Genomic DNA, 15,444 nt, shown 5'->3' on the forward strand with positions numbered 1-15,444 from the left:
TAACCACTGCGCCACCTAGGAAGCCCTGAGTCGTCAGTTTTTAACTTCAGAATTACAAAAACAAAATTCTTTAGCTTCTATCATTCTTAGAGTGGCCATATTTCCCAACCTAAAAGATGGGTCTCATGTTCTGACACATACATAGGTACTATTATAACAACAGTTTCAGAATATTTTAGTTATGTCAGTCCCATAATATTCAGGCTGTGTTGTTACCCTGTATATGCCCTATGTTGGGATTCAACATGCCAATCAGTAGGGCTGGTTACAAAGTGAGATTGCAGTGCCATTTGAAAAGATTGCTGCCCTTTGTTTCCAAAGGAACGATGGACATCTGGAAACACACTGCTTTATGGGCCTTTCTCATCTGAGGATATATAGAGTCTGTCCCCATAGTTGTGGTCATCAAGGCTTGTCAGTATTGGTGGCACTGATACTTATCATTCAGATTTCTGGAAAAGATACCTGCTATCTTGGATTGTACTTACCTCTTGGTCTGATTTCTCTCTGTTCTCCCTAATGTCAGTAACAAAGCTGTAAGGCTTGAAGAGGACACCTCAGCATGACTAATTAAACATCAGCTCCCATACTCAGAGTAGTCTGAGTTTCATCAGAGAAGTTGTAAAGGAGGGGCCTTTCCCCTTTATTATAGCCAAGCAAAAATCTAGAAGTTCCTAGACCAAGAAGTTCCAAGAAGGGACTGGGAGTGGGGGTTCCTCCAACCAAAAATTACGCCTTTGATATAGAGAGATCAATCACTAGCTTCTCAGAAACTGTCCTGCTTGGTTGGCTCCCAATGAGCTGTATTGAAGGAGGAGATAAAGAAGCCATCTCCTGAAGGTGATAGCCCAGCCTAGCTGCTAAAGCATGGTGCTCATGGTCTGTCTCTCTGAGAGATGAGCAGTGGGCTCTGCTACTAGTTTCTTCACCCTTTGAGAGCCTTGCGTTGGCAAAGCCATAGTGAGGTCCATTTCAAAGTCACAGTGGGAACAGGTCTGGAGTGCTATCCCAGAATGCAGTTTCTGCTCCCTTTGCCTTTGTGTCTTTTTTTTTTTTTTCCTCCTTACTGTCACTTACCAATAAAACAAGCAAGGACAAGCCAGATGCAAATGGTTGTGAGGCAACTCTGCCTCAGTGTTTTTCAAGATCTGTGTAAGTGTTAACTCAAATGCTTCTCACAGCCGCTTGTAAGTACATGTCTGCTTGGCATATAACTTACAGGTTTGTAACAAATCTCCCATGAGAATTCCCTATAGTTCCAATTGTCAATCTCAATAGTTTGCCAATAGGTGAAGCTTGGAAAAGCAAGTTCACAATGGTAGGAACCACAAGTATTACACTATATACTGCTTATATAGGATTTTCTTTTTTAACTCTGAAGGATCTAGCAGATCTTAGGTGAAAGGATGTTCTTTTCAAAGTGTCATTTACCAGACGGAAGACACTTCTGTCCATAGAAACAATAAGAGCATATCTAAAATTTTATTTATCCCTCTAAGTTCTGAAAGCACATTAAAGAAGAATAACAACATTCTACTTTGGCTACAAAATACTAATTAATAACTAACTTCAGTTCTCTCATTGGTAAAATATTACATTATTTTTTAAATGAAATTAAGCATCACAATCTTCTAATTGTTATAGAAATATTTAGCAGCAATATCTGTTTGTTTATTTAGGCATCTCCTAATGGTGTAAATATTATCAGCACAGTCATAAATATTTTCTGCTTTATCCATAGACAATCAGCTAAGAATCTGTTGCTTCTGGGACTTAAATTAAGGTCTGTTGAAGGCTGCCTGCTGACCACAAAATAATTGCTTACATTTGCTAATGCCTGAATCTCTTAGATTTAGCAGCAAGAAGTATTCTTTGCTTTCACAAGTAGGAGGAAGTTATTTTTCTTGTATAAATGTTATCATTGATGCTATTAGAGAGGATTAGGGTGTGGCTGAAGTAGCTGAAATTTTAATTAACCTAATCCCTTTAACAGCAATTGTTTTCATATAATTCTCTGTAACAACAGTACTGTACTACAGATCACACCCATGTGAAATATTACACCAATATTTTATCATATAATCTCTCCTCAAGCTTTCTCTTTCTAGAATGGTAAGATTTTTAGCTTTGTCCTTCTTCTTTTCCTCTTTTTTCTTTCACCTAACATGCAGGGTTTCTTCTTAGGGAACCAGAATGGTTTTTTTTTTCCTCTGCTAATTTTCTCTCAATGTCATTATCTCTCAGTAAGTTATGTTAATGGCCATCAAATCATTAATCTCCTAAAAGAACATGGAAGCTATGAAATAAGAGTAGTCCAGTTTTTTGTTTGTTTGTTTGGGTTTTGGTATCTACTGTCATTTGGTGTAGATTTTCATTTGAAATGATTTGTTTACTCATCAATTTCAATAAATTTTTATGCTGCTGAAATTATCACTAGGAGTAGAGTCAGATGAAGGACAAAACTGTCATTTTGGTCAGACTCTGATTGTCTCCTGTGTAAACTGGGAATTTTTCTTAATCTGCTCAAATGTCATATTGTCCAGGCGAGACTTTCTGTGACCTACCAATATAAAATTACAATGTGTCCTTTCTCTGACACCATTCTCCCCTTTAATTGACTTTATTTTTCTGTATTGCAGTTCTCATCATGTAACATTATAAAGCATTATATATCTGTTTTTTTAGTGCATCTCTCCCTGACTAAGATGGAAGCTCTGCTAAAAGCAAGGACCTGGATTTGTTTACTGTTGTATCCTGAGAGCCAAGACAAGTGCCTTAAATATAGTAATATAGTAGACAGTCAATAAATAATTATTGAATGCATGAAGCTTAAAGCACCAGATCAGTGCAAAGAAATGAAATTTTCCCCTTTTCTTGGCAAGCATTTTGATGGCTGACAACTTGATGTAAGTATAAGCCTTTATCCTAGGCTGGCTATTCTCAGTCCAAGTGGAAGGGTGTCCCTCTCTGGAACAAAAGCAGACAGTGCTGGATGTGGCTATGTCTTCATTAAACAACTAAAACTTTGGGCTGTGCCCTGTTGTTTGGCATCCATCCACATGTTTACAATTTTAAGAGTAATACAAAGCAGAGAATCTCAAAGGATGCTCTCCAGGTATATAAGTAGGGATTACTAAAATAAAAAGGGGTTCCATGGTCAAATAAGTTTCTGAAACTAGGTATATAAGTAGGGATTACTTATGTGGTATATAAGTAGGGATTACTAAAATAAAAAGGGGTTCCATGGTCAGATAAGTTTCTGAAACTAGGTAGTACATGAAGCTAAGGAAAGTTCTTAATGTCAAGGCATCTCAGAGGTATGATAATGCTCATTAGGGCTCTCCAAGGCAAGAAGACCTTAGGCAGTGTTTTCCAAACTCATTTGGTCATAGACTCTTCTATTCTACCAGCCTACTCTTGTTTCCAAGACTAGGTTGCCTCATAGGGAACTCCATTGACTTAGGAGGTGAATGGGCCAGGTCATGTACAGGAAAAGTGGGTTCTAGCTCCACTCCTTATCACTCTGTTATATGGTCTTGGACAAGCTACTTCACACTTCTCTATGCTTCGGTTTTCTCTTCCATAAGGTAGGGTTGAAAAGGATTACCTAGGATAATGTACGTAAAGCAACTGATCCATAAGTGCTAAATAAATGCTGGGTATTGTCAACACCTTTTATCAAATGTAGAAATGAGTGCTTTTCAAATAGCTGTCTTCAAGAATATTTTCTAAGACAGATTTACTAGTATTGACCCATACCCAGAATCAGCTACCTATGCCTCCTTTTTTGTCTCAGCACCCTGTTCCCACCTGAGAAGCTCTGTATATCTAAGCGGAAGTCAAAGAAATGCTATCTTTCAACAAGACTTTTTTTTTTAAATTTTATTTATTTATTTATTATTTTTTGGGGGGTACACCAAGTTCAATCATCTGTTTTTATACACATATCCCCGTATTTTTCAACAAGACTTTTAATACAAATGTTTGATAACTCACTTTGGTGTATCCTGCAGAGTTGATTTCCTATGTTTCAATACCCTTGACCTCAGATGAAGACGCTTCTGTCAGGAGAAAGGTGGTAGCATCCAAGTTAATGATTGTGCAGATGGCTACATGCTAATAGATTTTGAAGTGACCATATTTTTTCAGTAAATTTCAAATGAAGGTGTGATTTGTGTAAATCTGACCCCTTTCAGTAAAATGTGCATTTCCATATATTTAGAATTTATAAATCCTGACAGATTCCACAATATTTATAGCCCTCCATAAAAAGCCTTTGCCAGTTTGCAGAGCTATGCATTTGGCTCTCTGGTGTGCTTAAGAAAGTTTAAATAATATTAAATTCGGTGATTTATTCCACCTGGAACAGAAACTTATTTCCCCCCCTTGGCTCATTTTGAAGGGGATACTATAAATAGTGCCACAGACGCTGGGATCAGGAATAGGGAATTGAAATTCAAGAGAGAACAGAAACATTTCCATTATCACCGATGCCTTGAATATATTTTTAAAACAGTTCTGTTCTTCAAATAATATACCTTCTCTCCTTTCTCCTGCACCACCTCAATTATACTCAGACCCCCAAACCTGTTGCCAGCTTTAGGATTCAGTTGCATTAATGGGAAAGAGAGAGTGAAAGTATTAGCTGACTAGGCAGGAAAGAGTCACCTCTAGGGAGGCCAAAGCAAGTCTCCAGTGTTCGTCTTACATTTCATAGGAGTCAGCCGGTAACTGAGCATCAGTGTCTAAAGTGTAAATTCATTATTTGAGACCCAGCTCATGCATCCTGCAGATATGATGAAAAGCTCTCAGTTCATGAAAAAGAAAACAAAAATGTAGTTGTAATTACAAGAGAAAGCCTAAGGACAGACAATGTCAGAGGATTGATTCTTTCACCCATCCATGCTTATAATTACCCAGTACAGGATAATAGAGAAATACCTGAATAGTTGACTCCAGAGGATACCATTTTTTAAAACACAAAATAAACCAGAACTGGGGAGCCAGTTGTTTGCCATAGAATCAGTCTACTGATGAAACCTGAGAGCAGCCATTTAGTTTTGCATAAGTGATGTTATACCTTGTTGTGATATGACAAAGAGACTTATTTTCAGCTTCTTCTTGCAGTGGACAGTGAAGGTATTAGCCTTTGTGAGAGGGAAAATAATAATAATGGCTAACATCCACAGAGAGCTGACCGTGGGCCAGCACAGAGTAACACATCAAGTGGCTGTGACTCTTTGCAAAAACCTTCTAATTAAGTACTGGATTTTCCTGTCCTGATAAGTTGGAGCCCACCCCCGCCCAAAGTCTTTCCTAAGCAATCCCCTTGCCTCTAGCTAATAGGATGGCAGATGTTTGGACCAAGCCCCAGAGCCTGTAGTATGCCACATTTTAATGATTTGTGGTGAACAAAGTAAATGCTTTAAAAGCAAGCTTTATGAAGCAGGCACCCAGTTAAGTATGATGGATTTGACGTGAAGCAAAAAAGAAGCTGAATGTTGTACAGAATGTTGTTTCCCAAACAGGACACAGATATCTACGGTTCATGACTAATTCTAAAGCTTTACTTGAAAAATGACTTTTTAAAAAACTGTGCTCTTGAGGAACGTCCTTGAGGCATGGAGGAATTTTCTTGCTTTTCTATAACATCTTTCTAAGAGGATGCGGAGGTATTGAGCTGTTAGACAGTTGCTCAGTGTCTTTGTGCTTCTGGGATCACATTATGAGTCTAACGCATATGGGATAAATAAACTGTTTTCATTTCTTAAAGACCATGGAAGGAAACAAGACAAGAAAATTACCATATTGCCTCTTTTTTTTTTTTTTTTAAGCTATTAAAGAGGAGAATCCAGTTAGGGCAAATAAAAATGATTACTGCAAACAGATTTTTTTTGTTCTTTTTCTCTCTCCTAGCCTCCTACTCAGCAACGGCAATATGGCAAGACTTGTGTCAAACGAGTGTTTTGATGCGCCCTCTTTTGTTCTTCTTCCATAGGGCAACCCCTACATGTGCAATAATGAGTGTGATGCGAGTACCCCAGAGCTGGCACATCCACCCGAGCTGATGTTTGATTTTGAAGGAAGACATCCCTCCACATTTTGGCAGTCTGCTACTTGGAAAGAGTATCCCAAGCCTCTCCAGGTTAACATCACTCTGTCTTGGAGCAAAACTATTGAGCTCACAGACAACATAGTTATCACCTTTGAATCGGGGCGTCCAGACCAAATGATCCTGGAGAAATCTCTTGATTATGGGAGAACATGGCAGCCCTATCAGTATTATGCCACAGACTGCTTAGACGCTTTCCACATGGATCCTAAATCTGTGAAGGACTTATCACAGCATACGGTCTTAGAAATCATTTGCACCGAAGAGTACTCCACGGGGTATATGACAAATAGCAAAATAATCCACTTTGAAATCAAAGATAGGTTCGCGTTTTTTGCTGGACCTTGGCTACGCAATATGGCTTCCCTCTATGGACAACTGGATACAACCAAGAAACTCAGAGATTTCTTTACAGTCACAGACCTGAGGATAAGGCTTTTGAGACCTGCCGTCGGGGAAATATTTGTAGATGAGCTACATTTGGCACGCTACTTTTACGCGATCTCAGACATAAAGGTTCACGGAAGGTAAGAAAACAACTGTCTGACTTGAATGAGAATGGGTGTGTCCAAAAAGAAGGCCAGTTTGCTGGTCCTGCAGCTATAGAGTGACATTTGTCACTTCCTACTGCAACATTTTCTCAGGAACACCAGCCTGCAGGTAGGTTCTGAGGTGTATGAGACGCTTCTAACTCAGCAGTAATTTGTAACCCCAGACTTGCTGTCACTGAACCTGAATCTGGCAGGATGTCTCAGAATTTAAACCAAAGGCAAAAAACAAACAAACAAAAACTTACTTGAGTCCAAGGAGCTCCCTAGGTCAGCGGATGATATAAGTCTTTAAGGCAGTGAAGCCAGGGACAAAGCCAGTTGCTCTGTAAAAGGGATTGAAAAACAAGAAATACATCTTACTATTGTTTTTGAATGCAAGAGAGGGTCTCACCATGGTACAACTCTCTGTTTATGTTTTGTTATATTGTACCAAAAAGTTGCGGAAATGAAAGTTTTATCTCTTTACATTTATTAAATCAGAGCCAAAAGCATTTAGGAAACATATTGCATTTGTTAAAGAGGGGCGAGCTCTACTCTTCAGGTTTTTGGATGTTACTATCTTAAAAGGATATACTGTCATTTAAAATACAAACCTGAGTTGGGCTGCCTTCATTTTGTCGGTCAATTACAGATGCACCAGAGTTCAAATGTGTTAGTGCTCCCAGTCACGCATATCTTTGTTTTGATAATATACCAGAGACAAACTTGAGCAAGTTTCCAAGGATTTTGAAGACATGTAAGTGAAAACCTTGAATAATGACAACCAGGGCCACCAACATAGAGATTTTCAACCAGATTTTTAATTATAGTGTGCTACCAAGATAGCCAGTTGATGGGAGTTGAAGCATGAAATGATGAGTTGGGAAAGCTAAGAGTGGGAAGCACAATGGGAAAAGAAAAAAGGAAATGCGAAGCAAAGCAATAATCATTCTAAAAATACCAAGAGAGTTTTAATCAAAATACACAAAGATAAGAATATAAACAGTACATACATCATGTAAGTTTAGTTAATCATAAAAGCTAAGCAAATAAGTCTGCATTCATTAAGTTTACTGGCTTCTAGCATCCCTTAGGGCAGCCTAGTCCTCAGAGACTGGAGAAGTGTTGAAACTCCCTGGGCTTTCAGAGAGTTGTCTCAACCCACCTTTAATAGTAGTGCTAGTGCACTTGTACACTAAAAGGAAGAAGTGGTCACTGCTGTTAAGTAAGAGCCATCGTGTGCCCGCAGAATGAGGTGGTGGGCGTGACCTCAGTGAGGTGGCAAAGGTTTTGGAATTTTCCCTTATGGAATCTTACTTATGGAGAGGAGCAGGAACTGATGATGGCCACCTACTCTCAGCTTTGTTCAAGCTTCATGTTTCTCATGGAAGAGTCAAGAATCTTTCGGTATGGTGCCTCTTTAAAAAATTTTAACCAAGGTTTGGTGAAGTTTGATGAGGATGTCTTTAGAACAAAATTATATTTCTGAGAGAAATATGCACTAGTTCAATATTGAGCTGGTGGGTCCTAGGATTCATATATTACCAGGGCATGACAGAGAGCCATGTGGAGCTATGACCTTAAATATGAGTTTGCAATTTATAATAAAATGCAGCTATGGTACTCATGAATATTTTAGCAAAAGATCAGTTTCCAGTATATTACTCCTGGGAACACATACCAAAACAGTTGATGTTGATATTATTAACAACAGCCTACCACAACAAAGTAAAAAGCATTCTGTTTATCTACAAGAATAAATGTCAAAATTAATAAGCTGAGATTGGAATTTGAATCCTAGTGTGATCTGTGTTGTTAGGCAGAATCATCTAGGTCAGTTTACCTACAATTTGAGAAATCCATAATCTAAGCCAAGATCCTTAGAGTCCAACTTGCCCTAAAACTCTCATTTTCCACTTATAAAAAAGGCAGTCTTTTGATGTTTTTTGGCTGGGAAATAACCATTGTTTGGGCTTATTTATGTTATTAGATATTCATTTTTGTTTCCTCTGATTATTTAAGACTGTAAAATACAATTTCAAGCTAAAAGCATTTTTGTGCATTCTCTGTTGGAATCAGATATACTGTCGCTTAAAGCTGCCATGTTAGAAATGTAGAATCCCACCAGATTTATCATTTTTCTTTTATACCTCATCCTAGTAGTATCCTTCAACTGCATTTCAATGGTTCTGAGGAGTTTGGAGAAGCCCTCCTGCCTTCTCTGGGACTCACCTCTGCTGTCTTTTGCTGTTCCCCAGTCAGCTGTAAGCTGGTGAGAAAGCAGCTGGGCAAAAGAGAAAGGTCCAATAGAGGTGATCCCCTCCCATAAGGTCCCACTCTGTCACCTCCAAACTCTGTCCAAATTCCTCAGGGCAAAACTAACACCAGCACGTACTGTGCTAGGCACCAGATGGCTGCGGTATTTTTAGTCTTAAGGGAGGGACTAAAGGAGCAAGGCATGATGGCTCGGGTATGTCTCCAGCTTCTAAGTTATATAAGGAAGATGGAGCCACTAAGGGAACTGCTGAGCTATTGCTTGGTTCACGGCCCTTTCAGCAAAGAAGCTGATATACCCCTGAGAATTTCAGTTGGGTTAAAATCCTGAGTTGTCTTTTTCCTACATAGTAAATAATCTATAGGAGAATTGAACATTGATTGATCATCTCTAAAAGAAAGTTCTAAAAGTTTCTTTTCAAGAATATCATAACTATAAACTTTCCAAAATATAGCTGAGGTCTTTGCTTCCCTCAACGCACCCCCTCCACCATCTTTGATATGATTGCAACATTTAACTTACTTTTACATGTCTATCTCTGATCATTATAATGATATTTTTCTACCTGTCACTCCACCCCCCCACCCCCACCATAATGTGAGAATTGGCATGAGTTATTTGGGGAAAGTGGGTAAATTTCCATAGAATAGTGGACACATAATACTACAAGTCTTTTTACCTATGAAACAAAAACAATTGACTGTGAATTCCAACTCTCTACTTCCTGTGCACATGTGTATATGTCTTTTATGTTTTATACTGACTAGTATTAACTGGCGTAACAATGATGTTTTGATCACTATTGAACTAATGTAGCATCTATATTCTTTTTACCATGACACATCTGATACCAGCTTTACTGATGACAGCTATAATCACATCATAAAAATTGTATTCCTCTTTTGCTATATCCTCATTTTGCTTCCGTTCACTCCCTCTTACTGTGTATTTATTAAGATAATGGAGGAAAAAGAGGACACATGGCTGTTGGCAACCTCAGCAACTCCGTGTTACTTACATTGTTCAATAAACCTAATAATCTCCATGGACTAATTCTGACTTATGGAAGTCCTGCTTCAGTAAATCAGGGTGATTTTCTCCAGTGAATAATAGACGAGTGCAGTGTGCCAGTACCTTAATTAAAGAGTGGCTCTCTCAGACTTGATCTCATTTTAATTTACAGGGTAATACTACAATAATATTACTAATGGAAGGTACATTAAAGGGCATCAAGTAGCATTAACTGTATTAAATTATGGTACTTGTGTTAATTAACTGCTGAAGCAAGATGGTTCTAATGGCCAAAAAGGTCGTCTAATGCATAAATAAAATCTACCCAGATGAGGGGTGAGAGGAGAAATGAAGAGTAGATGTGTATTATGAACATCTTTTTATACAGACAGGGAGTTAAATACACAGGGCTGTTAAATATAGATAATGTCCAAAATGTTTTCTTAGTTACACAATTGGAGTTTTTGATTTTTAAGTGTTTTGTTTCTGTCTAAACTTTGTAGATTTAAATTAATTGAAAAGTGAACATTATATTTGTAAGATTCATAGCTTTTATAGAATATAAATTCAACATTATTGTTTCTTTGAGGTGAAGGGCTTCAAGGAAGTAATGTGATTTATTGAAATAACTGTTAAGTCTGAAAGACCAATGAACATTGGATAATATGCTCATTTATTTGTAAGATATACTGCCAGCAGTGTATCAAGGTACTGATTTCAGACATAAGATAATAGAAAATTTTTTCAACCTCAAGAGACTTCAGACATAAGAGAACCTTTTTTTTCAGCCTCAAGAGATTTAGAATTGTAAGAACTTTTCTCAGTGGTAGAAACTTTAATGCACATCTCCACTACTTGCCTTGTTACGTAGTATTCCTAAACGTAATTATCAATATTTTTTTCTCAGTGGCGCTTACTCATTTCTTAACCCCTGCAGGCCTACCCAAGCTCTCTATAGGTGGTTGGCTGCCAGTTACTGTTTATAGACTTGACTTTGCCCTCTATGCCTCCGTTTATCTTTAAGAAAGGAGCCAGGGAGCATTAGCACAGAAGCACCGCTTCTACACACTTTTGGGCCCTTTCTTCACTTCACTGCTGCCCCAGCTCAGAACCACAGCCTCCCTGCCTAATCCCGGAAGCTGGGAAGGTCCAGGGACAGAAATATTCTCTTTGGGTGTCAGGAGTGAGAAAGGTCCCCTATACTCTCACCCTTAGAAGGAATCAGATACATTTGTAAACTGTCACTGTTTAAATGTCACCTCCTTGGTATTTGCTCTAATTGGGACAAAGTGTGGTTGAGATTCACTTTCTTGAAGCCAGGCTTTCAAATGGTTAGTACACAAACTTGTGATATTAGGTAAGCAGGAACACCTGTGGAAGTTTAAAAGTATAAAAGCAGTTGGGCATTCTTCAAATTTTCTTAAATAATTTGGAAAACACATGTAATATGGTAGCACTCTGCCCATTATAAAAGACTTAAATTTATCCTGTAAGTCCTCTTAGTCTTTTTCCTAGCTGCAATTTGAATAAACCCACCAGAATATTTACTCTTCACCTCTCCTGTGAGAGTCATCCTGCAGGGTGCTTTTGACATATTGGTCTGGCATTTGTCCATTCTTCCCAATTAGTCCTAATAATTGAGGTTGGGCTTTACTACTGCTTAACAGACTCTGCTTTTATAACACCTTCTTCTTTCTGTTACCCCAAAAGACTTTACCTCTGCCCTGGCACAGACGCTAGGCTAGGCAGTGGCTATATGGAGATGCAGGAGGCATAGTCAATGCCTTCAAGGAACTGATATCCAGAAGGAGCCCAGACATGTAAACAAAAATTGATGGCAGCTTGGGTTAAAAGCTTTACTGTGTGAGTGTGTAAAGTGCCCTGGAAACAGAGCAGGAGATACCAACTTAATCTGGGAAGCCTAACAAAAACTTTGATGAGGATGACATTTGCATGGTATCTTGAATATATGCCTTAGAAGGCCAAGAAACCAGTGCAGAATGGATATTCTAGGTTACAGATTATGCTTAAAAACAGCACAGCATGTTGAGGAAGGAATAGTGAGGAATTGGTGAAGTGGACAAATCCTAGGAGATGCTCTTCCATCTTCTCCCAATGGACCTTTAGCATCTCCAACAAGCCTTGAAGGATTCCTACATCTTGGCCTCTGAATTCCCCATGTCAAAGGAAATCTAAGAGTTATATGGGTTCTTATCATATAGCAACTAAGTGTAGGTGAGAAACATTTTAAGGCAGTGGTGTTAGAGGATAATCTAGTGTGGCTGTATTAACAAGGGAATACAAAGAGACAAGGGGAACCATAACATTGCTTAATTGCAGAGCAACTGTAACTCCAAGTCCTGATGCTCAGGTGGAAAGTCTGTAAAAGCTCTCCAAATTCCAGAGAAGTGATCAGAGCATAAGGGTTTAATATTTGCTTAGAAAGTCAATAGGACGTGGCAACCAATCAGATTTCAAAGAAAAAAAGACTTTAGTAGGGATCCAAGTGGAGAGTCCAGTAAAGGATTTGAAAGTATTGCTCTGTGTTCCAGAGAGAGGTTTGCATTAGCAATATAGGTTTGAAAATTATCACCTTACATGTGATGGTTGAAGTTTAGAGAATCGATGACGTTGATATGATAGGGTGTTTTCCCTTATAATTATAAATGACGATGGTCATTTATAGAATGTTTACAAAACTCTGTAGAGTACTGTCACTTATGAGGTAATTTTTGAAGGAAATTAAGAAAAACTGAGAAAGAAGGAAATCAGAAAAGAGGAGAATGAGTTGGTTCTAATAGCACCTATTAATATTTAAGTAGTAATCCTTTACATTTGTACAGCACTCAGGTTACAAGATTCTTGTCAGACACCTTCTTGCCTTTAATTCTTACAAGTTACTTGTAAGAATTACAAGTTACTTGTAAGAATTACAAGTTACTTGTAAGAATTAAAGGCAGGTGCTGTTTAACCCCATTTTACAGATGAGAAAACTGAGGACCAGAGAAGTTCCATGCCTTTTTTTTTAACAGCCTACACATAATAAAGTGACAAAATCAGGTTGCTAATTACAGACTTCATGTTTTTTCCTTATTATGCTCTTGTAGCCACACTAACCTGAGGTGAGCTCAGTACATGTAGCAGACCCAGAATATTCCCCAAAGGCCCATCTTTAAATGGCAATATTGAACCAATAGGTCTGGTGGCTCTACCCTTCTTGGAATATCCTGGAAGCCACCAGTCCATGACTTTTGGCCCAGTACAGGTGTCCAACTTTGCTTTTACAAAAGACCTGCCTGTTTTTGCTAACTGAAGAGTCTAAAGAGGATTTTCACCTTTATTTAAAAAAGAGAAAAGCAAAAATAGTGTTTAGCAATTGTTCTGCAGCAAGCCCTGCTAGAGGCAGTGTGCACCCTGAGCAGCCCAGCGAGAGCAGCACCACTAGGCTCTTTCTCCAGGCACTACACTTAGCATCTCAGCATCAAGGCTCCATAGTTTTGAACTGTGTCTGTGAGCTTCTATGCTCTATCTCAGTTTATTCTGTGCACCTGTTAGCAAGATGTGTCCTAAAGTAATTGCTTCTCTGCTTTACACCATTTCAACTTTCAAAAGATTTCACAGGAACTCCCTACTTTCAGATAGCATAGGAAACCCACATTTCATTATACCAGATTGCAGTGTATTTATCTGAACTCTTTTTACTTCATTTTTAGCAACTTTATAATGTGTGATTGGGCTAATTTGTCATATTGTGTTAGATCTGAGTGTTTGATGGCTAAAACAAAACTATGATACTTGCTCATTTTCTGAGGGGAAAAATAAATAAATGAACTAAATTTTCTCATTATTAATTTTTCCCATATTTTTCCATAGACCTTTAATACCTGCAACTACTTCCACTTAATGGGCATCATCAAACACTAAAACAAGCCACAGACATTAATGGATAAACTTGGAAATGGCCAACTACCTTAGTTTATTTTAAGAAAGTTTATTCTTCATTTGAGAGCAAATTTTCCTTTTAACTTCCATGTATTAGTCCACATTCTCTCTTCTGAAACTATAGTGAATGTGGGCTGCCTCTTTCATATAATAAAATTTCATAAATTTGCAGTCAGTGATTCTATCCCTCCAAGTCTTTTTTTCCCCCAAGTTAAATTTAACCATCCTATCATCCAAAAATTTTCATTTTAATTTTCTCTACTTTTCGAAAGAAAATGAATTTCAATAAATAAGAGCATTCAGATGAAAAGCTTAGTAACCATAATTAAAAATAAAAAACAACACAAAGCATTGCTACTTAACGCCAGTGGAAATGCTGAAAATAAAAATTTATGGTATAAACTCATGTTAAGTGGACAGCAGAGTGCCATTCTGATTTGGGGCACATTTTTTAAATCCTTGAGGATTTCTTGAATTATAAAGAGAATATATGCATAAGCAGCTCATTTTCCTTTGAGGTTTGTACCATTATAAGGAGAGAATGTATCTAATAATTTCTCCAATTAAATTATGAACTTCATTAGTGTGCAGAAAAACAACCCAGTTTAGGAGCTTGTCTCTTTATGCTTAATTCCCCCGTGCCAGAGATTTTTTTAAACTAGTGGGTCATTAAAGGAAAGATGTCTCCTTTTTAAGAAACATAAGGATATTTAGGCAAAATACCACATAATAAAAAAGTGAGATAATTTTCTCCCTCACTTAATTTAGCATTTTTATAGGACGCTATGTTCTGGCTACATCTGTATGCCCAAACAGTGGGAAAAAGGGATGCACTCAGCTTTTCTGTCCACCTTTGGGACCCATGTTTTTTATTCTAATTCAGTGCTTGTCATCTTTGGAAGGTCTTCTTGTTTTTTTTTTTTCCCTAGGATCAAAGATATTTCCTGACACATTAGGAGTTCATGGCCATTGGTTGCTACTTAGTGTAAGAGTTTTTGTGGATCTGTGTGATCAGTGGTTCAGTAGAGATACACTTTCCATTCATTTTCCAAATACAAGAACAAAAGTGTTAAGGTCCTGGCTTTTATCATAGTAATTTGTGTGGATAGATATATTGATTTCATAGCAATTCATTAAACCACACTTAAAATAAAAAATGTTAGTGTAACCAGAATAAACTGCACTGCATATAAATTTATGATTGCTATTTTTGCCTCCTTTTTATTGGTTAGAAAACTGTATCTAAACAAGATCAACAATCTGTGGCAAAGGGGAGATGGAATTTTTTTTTTGCTTTTATATTTTTATTAAAAAATTTTTATACAATTTTAAAGGGTACTTTCCATTTACAGTTATTAAAAAATATTGGTGTATTCCCCATGTTGTACAATACATTCTTAAGCCTATCTTACATGCAGTAGTTTGTATCTCCCACTCCCTCACCCTATATTGCCCTTCCCCCCCACTGGTAACCACTAGTTGGTTCTCTAAATCTAAGAGTCAGCTTCTTTTTTGTTTTATTCACTAGTTAGTTGTATTTTTTAGATTCCACATATAAGTGATATCATACAGTA

The 15,444-nt window shown here is 37.7% G+C and overlaps 1 protein-coding gene across 2 annotated transcripts in view; it reads left to right on the top strand.

Annotated features, from left to right (window-relative positions):
• The window catches only part of NTNG1 (netrin G1), a 322,383-nt gene that overhangs the window by 162,680 nt on the left and 144,259 nt on the right, over positions 1-15,444 (top strand). For both annotated transcript variants that reach the window (XM_057744743.1, XM_057744753.1), the window contains exon 3: positions 5,999-6,639. In XM_057744743.1, the coding sequence (XP_057600726.1) occupies positions 5,999-6,639 (641 nt within the window). The remainder of the gene's footprint in view (positions 1-5,998; positions 6,640-15,444) is intronic.

This window comes from Hippopotamus amphibius, chromosome 1, assembly GCF_030028045.1.
Source record: "Hippopotamus amphibius kiboko isolate mHipAmp2 chromosome 1, mHipAmp2.hap2, whole genome shotgun sequence".
NCBI lineage: Eukaryota > Metazoa > Chordata > Mammalia > Artiodactyla > Hippopotamidae > Hippopotamus > Hippopotamus amphibius.